The following is a 9435-nucleotide window of genomic DNA, read 5'->3' as shown; positions in this document are numbered from 1 at the left end:
AAGACTAGATAAAGTGGAAGCAAGGGTCAGCAAATTGGAAGACATGGCAGTGGAATTTATTCAAATGAGCAAAAAGAAAAAAAATAAAAAGGAGTAAAGATAGATTAAGGGGCTTATGGAACAACATCAAGTGGACTAATGTTCCTATTATAGGGATCTCAGAAGAAGAGGGAGAAAGGGGCAGAAACATTTTTGAAGAAATAATGGCTGTAAACTTTCCTAAATGGAGAAGAAAACAGACATCCAGATGCAGGAATATGAGACTTCAAAATAAGAGGAATCCCAAGAGACCACACCTAGACATGATACATTTTAATTGTCAAAAGTTAAACACAGGAAAGAATCTTAAGAGCAGCAAGAGAAAAAATGACTTGTTATGTTCAAGGGAACCCCCAGAAGACTGCCAGCAGATTTTTCAGCAGAAACCGTGCAGGCCAGAAAAGACTGATCTGATATATTCAGCATGCTGAAAAAAGAAGAAAAAAACCCCTGCCAACCAACAATACTTTACCCAGCAAAGTTGTCCTTCAGAACTGAAGGAGAGTTTTCCAGACAAGAAAATCTAAAAGAGTCTAATAGACCAACCTTACAAGGAATGTAAAAGGGATTTCTTTAAGCAGAAACAAAAGGGCACTAGTTAGTAATAGGAAGGGACACCTGGGTGGCTCTGTTGGTTAAACATCTGCCTTTGGCTCAGGTCATGATCCCAGGGTCCTGGGATTGAGTCTTGCATTGGGCTCCCTGCTCAGTGGGGAGCCTGCTTTTCCCTCTGCCTGCCGCTCTCCCTGCTTGTGCTTTCTGACAAATAAATAAAATCTTAAAAAAAAAAAAGTAATAGGAAAACATATAAAAATGTAAATCTCACTGGAAACAGTAAGAATATAGTCAAACTCAGAGCAATACAATGTTGTAATGGAGGTGAGCGAATCACAGAAATCTGGTATGAAGGTTAAAAGACAAAAGTAGTAGAAGTAACTATAACTACAGTAACTTGTTAATTGATACAAAAGATAAAAAGATGTAAAATTTGACATCAAAACCCTAAAACGTGTGGGGGAGAATAAAATGTAGAGTTTTAGAATGTATTTGAACTTAAGCTGTTATCAGCTTAAAATAAACTATTATAACTCTAAGATGTTTTATATAAGCTTCATGATAACCACAAAACAAAAATTTATAGTAGATACACGAAAGATGAAGAGAAAGGAATCTAACTATACCACTAAAGAAAATTATCAAATCACAAAGAGAGCAAGAGAAGAATAAAGGAAGGGAATTACAAACAGAAAATAATTAACAATATGGCAATAAGTCCATACCTACCAATAATCACTTCAAATGTAAATGGACTAAATCCTCCAATCAAAAGACACAGATTAGATGAATGGATTAAAAAAACAAGACCCAAGTATATGGTGACTACTAGAGACTCACTTCAGCTTTAAAGACACACACAGACTGAAAATGAAGAAATGGAAAAAGAAGCTCTATACAAATGGAAACCGGAGAGAAATCTGGGAATAGCCATACTTATATCAGACAAAACAGACTATAAGATAAAGACAATAAGAGACAAAGAAGGTCATTATATAATGATAAAGGAATCAATCCAACAAAAAGATATAACATTTATAAATATTTATGCACCCCACATAGGAACATCTAAATACATAAGGCAAATATTAACAGACCTGAAAGGATGAATAGCAGTACAATAATAGTAAGAGACTTCAATACCCTACTTTCATCAATGGATAAATCATCCTGACAGAAAACCAATAAAGAACGTAGGCTTTAAATGACACATTAGACCAGACGGACTTAACAGACATATATAGAACATCCCATTCAAAAGCAACAGAATACACATTCTTCTCATGAGCACATGGAATATTCTCCAGGACAGATCATATCTTAGACCACAAAACAAGTTGTAATAAATTTAAGAATACTTAAATAATATCAAGAATCATTTCTAGCCACAATGATATGAAACTAGAAATCGATTACAAGAAGAAAACTGGAAAATTCAAAAACACATAGATATTAAACAAAATGCTACTAAACAACCAATGGGTCAAAGAAAAAAATCAAAAGAAAAATTTAAAATATCTTGAGACAAATGAAAATGGAACTACAAAATACCAAAACCTAAAGGATGCAGCAAAAGCAGTGCTAAGAGGGAAGTTCATATTGAAAACACCTATATTAAGAAAAAAGAAAGAGCTCAAACAACCTAACTTCACACTTCAAGGAACTTAAAAAAAATAAGAACTAAGCCAAAAGTTAGTAAGAGGAAGAAAATAGCAATTTCCATCAGAATGGAAAAAAGTTAATCAGCAACTAAAAAGACAATAGAAAAGATCAGTGAAACTAAGAGTGGGTTTTTTTTTTTTAAACAAACAAATAGACAAATCTTTAGCTAGACTAACCAAGAAAAAGAGAGGAGTCAAAGAAATAAAATTAGAAAAGAAAGAGGATGCTGATGTCACAGAAATACAAAGGATAAGAAACTGCAATAAATAATTCTATCCCAACAAATTGGACAACCTATAAGAAATGGATACCTTCCTAGAAACACACAACCTACAATACTGAATCATGAAGAAATAGAAAATCTGAACAGACCAACTACTAGTAAGTATATTAAGAGATATTTGATTACTAATTCAATAAACAAAAGGCCAGGACCAGATGGCTTCATGAGTGAATCTACCAAACATTTAAGGAATACCAATTCTTCTGAAACTCTTCAAAAAATAGAAAAGAATACTTCCAAACTCATTATATGAGGCCAGCATTACCCTGATACCAAAACTAGACACTACAGGGAAAGAAAACTATAGGTTACTATCCCTGATGAATATAGCAAAGATCCTTGACAAAATAGAGCAAACCAAATTCAACAATACATTAAATGGATCATATACTATGATCAAATGGGATTTCTTTCAGGGATGCAAGGATGGATCAACATCCACAAATTAATCAGTCTCAGACGCATTAACAAAATGAAGGATAAAAATCATATAATCTCTCAATATATACAGAAAAAAATTTGACAAAATTCAAGATCCATCAATTTTTTAATATTTTATTTTTAGAGAAAAAGAGCAAGTGAACACAGTGATGGGGAAGGGCAGAGGGAGAAGAGAGAGAGTCTTAAGCAGACTCAGCCCTCAGTGTGGACCGCAAACCAGGGCTCAATCTCACAACCCTGAAATCATGATGCTTAACCAACTGTACCACCCAGGGGCCCCCAAGATCCATTCATGATAAAAACTCAACAAAGTGGGTACAAAGAGAACATACCTCAACATAATAAAGGCTATATATGACAAACCCACAGCTAACATCATACTGAACAGTGAAAAACTGAAAACTTTTTCTCCAAAATCAGCAACAAGACAAAGATGTGCAATCTTGCCACTCTTATTCATCATAGTATTAGAAATTCTAACTACAGCAATAAGGCAAGGAAGAAACATAAAAGGCATCTACAATGGAAAGGAAGTAGAATTGTCACAATTTGCAGCAGACATGATACTATATATAGAAAACTCTAAATGTCTCCACAAAGTGCATTTGGTAAACTGCAGGACATAAGGCCAATATACAGAAATATGTGAGATTTCTATACACTAACAATGAACTACCAGAAAGATAAATTAAGAAAGCAATTCTGTTTACAATAGCATTAAAAATCTTCTATACAGACACAAAATTAAAAGACAACCCAAGGAATGGGAGAAAATGTGTGCAAACCACATATCTGACAATGGGTTTAACACAAAATATAGAATTCATACAACTCAGTAGCAAAAAAACCCTAACAATCTGATTTTTAAAATGAGCAGAGAGGTACTGAATAGACATTTTCCCAAAGACATAAAAATAGCCAAAAGAGGGGTGCCTGGCTGGCTCAGTCAGTACACCATGCAACTCTTAATCTTAGGGCTGTAGGTTTGACTCCACATTGGATGCAAAGTTACTTAAAAATAAAATCTTTTAAAAAAAACAGACGACAGATACATGAAAAGGTGCTCAACATCACTAATCATCAAGGAAATGCATATCAAAATGACAATAAGTTACTACCTCACACCTGTTAAAATGGCTATTATCAAAAAAGCAAGAAATAACAAGTGTTGGTGAGGATGTGAAAAAAAGAAAACCCTTGTGCATTGTTGGTGGGAATGTAAATTGGTGCAAACACTATGGAAAATACTATGGAGTTTTCTCAAAAAATTAAAAATAGAACTACCATATGATTCAGCAATTCCACTTCTGGGTATTTATATGAACTAAACAAATCACTATCTCAAAAAGATATCAGCATTCCCATGTTCATGCAACGTTACAATAGCCAAGAGATGAAAACTACCTAAGTGTCCATCAATAGATGAGTGGGTGAATGGGGTGGGAAAAATGGGTGAAGCTTTCCAGAAAATATGAACTTTCAGTTATAAGATAATTAAGTCCTAGGGATGCAATGCAGAGTGTTGACTAAGTTAACAATGCAATATTGTGACTATATTGTACTGTATATTTGAAAGTTGCTAGATCTTAAAAGTTCTCATCACAAGACAAAAGAATTACACCATCAAAAAGCCAAATAATCCAATTAACAATGGGCAGAAACATGACCAGACATTTCTCCAAAGAAGACATACAAATGGCCAACAGACACATGAAAAGATGCTCAACGTCACTCATCATCAGGGAAATCAAAACCACAATATCACCTCACACCTGTTAGAATTGTTAAAATAAGAAACACAAGGAACAAGTGTTGGCAAAGATGTGGAGAAAAAGGATCACTCGTGCACTGTTGGTGGGAATGCAAACTGGTACAGCCACCGTGGAAGACAGTATGGAGGTTTCTCAAAAAAACTAAATATAGAACTACCACATAATCCAGTAATCACACTACTGGGTATTTATACAAAGAATGAAAACACTAATCCAAAAAGATATATGTACCCCATGCTTATTGCAGCATTATTTACAAGAGCTAAATTATGAAAGCAGTCCAGGTGTCCATTAATTGATGAATGGATAATGAAGATGTGGTATGTGTGTGTGTGTGTGTGTGTGTGTGTGTGTGTATATATACATACATAAAGGAATATTCCTCAGCCATAAAAAGAGTGAGATCTTGTCACCTGCAACAACATGGATAGATCTAGAGGATATAATGCTAAGTGAAACAAGCCAGTCAGAGAAGACAAATACCATATGATTTCACCCATATGAGGAATTTAAGAAGCAAAACAAATGAACAAAGGGGGAAAAAAGAGACAAATCAAAAAACACTCAACTATAGAGAACAAACAGATGGTTACCAGAGGGGAGATGGGTGTAATAGGTGAAGGGGATTAAGAGTACACTTATCATGATGAGCATTGAGCAATACATGGAATTGGTGAATCACTATATTGTACACCCAAAACTAATATCACACTGTATGTTAACACTGGAATTAAAATAAAAAGAAGCCAGTGCTTTTTAAATAACATTTTCAACTGTATTTGAGTCAGCAAAAGAATCAGAAATCTGTGCATAAAATAGATAGAAAATTCTGCATTATTTTAAATTGTTAATGCCAGAAGTCTCCAGTAGCGAGAAATAGTACTCATTGCACTCTACACAGTGTACTTAAAATATTCCCACTTTTATTTAATTTTTTCATTGATTTTTCTATTTAGATGCCTACATAAGGGTAAGTGTATAGAGCGCAAATACCATGTAACTTAAGAATTATCTTACCATTTTTATTTGATATGATAGTGATTTTAAATATTATATTCTACTCCTTCTTATTACTAAATGAATTAAGAATACAGTATGGGTTTGTGGAAGATGTTAAGTGACTATCCTACTCACTACCTCCTTACAGTGTGCTGGCAATTTGGGTATCAATTTCCCATCACAGGACAGGGAATAAATCCGATTAGTTACTATCATTAACGATCATCCTTTTCTGATTGCTAAGAATCGGTTTAGAGGGGTCATAGGACCCAATTCTAGACAGATAAACAAAGGAGGTACTTGACAGGTCCTCAAAGATTCAAGAAACCATGTAAGGTGAAATCTAATCTTATCTTTTGTGGGGTTTTTGTTTTGTTTTGTTTTGTTTTAAAGATTTTATTTTTTTATTTATTTCACAGAGAGACAGCCAGCGAGAGAGGGAACACAGCAGGGGGAGCGGGAGAGGAAGAAGCAGGCTCCCAGCGGAGGAGTCCGATGTGGAGCTCGATCCTGGAAAGCCGGGATCATGCCCTGAGCCAAAGGCAGACGCCCAACGACTGCGTCACCCAGGCACCCCTAATCTTATCTTTTGTTGAACATCTCCCTTGTCTGGATGTGATGCCTGGTTATGTCTTTCAAAAATGAATTATAACTTAAGCTCAGGTAATAGGGCTGCTCCCAGCACTAGAGCTTCAGCAGGTGGTAGATACATGCTTCCAGAAGCAAAACATCATTGATGACATCCAAACCTATGCCTGGCTTCTGATGCCAGCAGATCTGGCCCCATCAGGTAAGGGATGAATCCATGATGTCATCTGACACCAGGAAGAAAGCTTGGAGCAGTTCCACACACACAGTCAGGGCCCGCCAGAGGCTATGAGCATCCTGCTTCCTTGGCTCCACCAGCTTCTGAAACGCTATCAGCACTGTCAGTCTGCTGGTATTTGCCTTCAATAGCACTGTCCTCCAAGACCTCCTTGAGCCGGGCAATTGCATCTCCTGTCTCTGGGTGGCCCATGCCATCCTTGGTCAGCATCTTGACAATCTGGGAGCAGTGCTCGATGAAATCCTGTTCTTCTTGAGCTTTTCCTACAGAGGTCCTATCAGACTGAGATTGGAGAGACCCTGGACCTCATCACAGCCCCCCGGGGCAATGTGGATCTTCGCAGATTCACTGAAAAGAAGTATAAATCTATTGTCAAGTCCAAGACAGCTTTCTACTTGTTCTATCTTTCTGTAGCTGCTGCCATGTATACGGCAGGCAGCGATGAGGAGAAAGAACATGCCAATGCCACGAAGATCCTGCTGGAGATTGGGGAGTTCTTTCAGATCCAGGATGATTACCTTGATCTCTTTGGGGAGCCCAGTGTGACAGGCAAAGTGGCACTGTCGTCCAGGAGAACAAAGGCAGCTGGCTGGCACGACCAGATCCTTGTGGAGAATTACAGGCAAAAGGAGGCCAAGAATGTGGCCCAGGTGAAAGCACTATATGAGGAGCTGAACCTGCCAGCTGTGTTCACGCAGTACGAAGAAGACAGCTACAGCTACCTCATGAGCCTCATGGACCAGTACGCCATGACCCTGCCCCTACCCAACTTCCTCAGGCTAGCACACAAGAGCCACATGAGGAAAAAGTGACCTAGAGACTGGAAGGGTGGGAAGGGCAAGTTCTCAATAAATTGTCTAATCCTCAAAAGAAAAAAAAAAAAAAAGGAACCTCGTACCTGAATGATGTTACTGAGCCACTGAACCAACCAGCCTTATAGCCATTCCACCTTTGGACTATTTCTTTCATAAAAGACTAAATTTATTTTTAAGCCAGTTGACTTACGGTGCTCTACCAGTAATAACTGAAGATACAAATTTCCACCTTTGTAGGAGTTATGTAATTCAGATGTGGACTTTAAGTAAAGCATTTATTTTGATGTCTTGATATAGAGAACTGTTTTCTTAAATTTTGATGTACATAGTTTAAACATTAGAAATCAACAAGAAACAAATGGGTATGATTTCTTGAATTGCTATATCACTGAGCTAAGAAATTAACTTTGGAACCTGACATAATGTCAGTATACCTCCCTTTTTATAATGTATAACATAAATTTTTTGAGTTAATTTAATTTACATTATTATTCACGGATCATTGCTACAATGTAGGTTGACAATATTTGGTGTGAGGTTAAGGGTCTGCTTTTGTTTGCTTTCTAATGACTAGCCTGGTAGCCTGAGATGAAATGTCAATTTTTTCATGTATTAAAAACACTCACGGCTTCTATTAAAAATAAATAAATAAATAAAATAAAGATTAAAAAATTGAACTGAGATTTGAGTTGTCCAGAAACGGAGCTTGAAATTTTATCCCAACAAATTGTCTGTCAAAACAAAAATATCAAAACTCTTTGGAGAAATATATAACAGAAACAGTTTCCAGGATATACTTTTCACATAATCCAGGTTAAAATCCAAAATTACTTGATGTAAGAAGCAGCAGCAACTTGTGATCCAATCTCAAGAAAAAAGATAATCAGCAAAGAGCAACCCTGAGATGACCCACAAGCTAGAATTAGCACAAAAAGATTTTAAACCAGCTACTATAACCATGCACAGTGAGATAAAGGAAAATGTTCATTAATGAAGGCTCATAGTGAACAAAGAGATAGGAAATCTGAAGATAAATAAAAACTATAAGAAACAAACTGAAATTATAAAACTAAAATATACAATATCTGAAATGAAAATACACTGAATGGATTTATAAGCAAAATAGAAGTGATGAAGGAAAGCATCAGTGAACTCAAGAAAACAGATCAATAGATAACCCAATTTGAAAAACAGGAAAAAAAAATAAAGATTTTAATAAATTACAAAGCATCAAGACCCGTAATTGTAATCCCTAAACGATCATGTTAAAAATGCAAAAAGCGAGGCACCTGGGTGGCTCATTGGTGTAAGGGTCCAACTCTGTTTCCTCTCAGGTCATGATCTCAGGATCCTGAGATAGAGCCCTGCATGGGGTTGGGCATGAAGCCTGCTTGGGATTCTCTCTCTCCATCTCCCTCGGCCCCTCCCCCCACCACATGCACATGCTCTCTCTTAAAAAAAAAAAAGCAAAAAGCTACACTTACATAGCCAAGTCATAAATTAAAATGGAATTTTAAAAAATACCGTAACTTGAACTTATGAATAATATTTCAATGGCCCAAACACTCTAATTTGTAAGTGGAAATTGTCAAAAAAAATGAAAATCAAGATCCAAGTGTAGGTTTTCTGCAAGACACATTTAAATATATAAAGAAACCGACAGGGGCGCCTGGGTGGCACAGCGGTTAAGCGTCTGCCTTCGGCTCAGGGCGTGATCCCAGCGTTCTGGGATTGAGTCCCACATCGGGCTCCTCTGCTGTGAGCCTGCTTCTTCCTCTCCCACTCCCCCTGCTTGTGTTCCCTCTCTCGCTGTCTGTCTCTATCTCTGTCAAATAAATAAATAAAATCTTTAAAAAAAAAAAAATAAACCGACAGATTGAAAGTTAATAGATGAGAAAAGATAAACCAAGCAAATACTAGTCATAAAACTGGAGTGGTTATATTACTATCAGACAAAACAGACTTGGAGATTAAAAGTATTGCCACAGATAAAGGGCAACATTTCATAATGAAAGAAGTGTCAATTCTTCAGAAAGATATAAC

General features: G+C 36.5%; 1 protein-coding gene across 1 annotated transcript; it reads left to right on the top strand.

Annotated features, from left to right (window-relative positions):
* Positions 1-6828: 6828 nt before the first annotated feature.
* Positions 6829-8726, top strand: LOC103665405 (farnesyl pyrophosphate synthase-like; the record flags this gene model as incomplete). The annotated part of the gene is made up of 1 exon (XM_040625322.1): positions 6829-8726. A coding segment is annotated over one exon (561 nt), but the record flags the coding sequence as incomplete, so codon positions are not given.
* Between the last annotated feature and the right edge of the window lie 709 nt (positions 8727-9435).

This window comes from Ursus maritimus, unplaced genomic scaffold (assembly GCF_017311325.1).
Source record: "Ursus maritimus isolate PB19 unplaced genomic scaffold, ASM1731132v1 scaffold_8, whole genome shotgun sequence".
Classification (NCBI taxonomy): Eukaryota; Metazoa; Chordata; class Mammalia; order Carnivora; family Ursidae; genus Ursus; species Ursus maritimus.
Note: the sequence above shows the minus strand (reverse complement) of the source record. Positions and strands in the feature narration are given on the sequence as shown.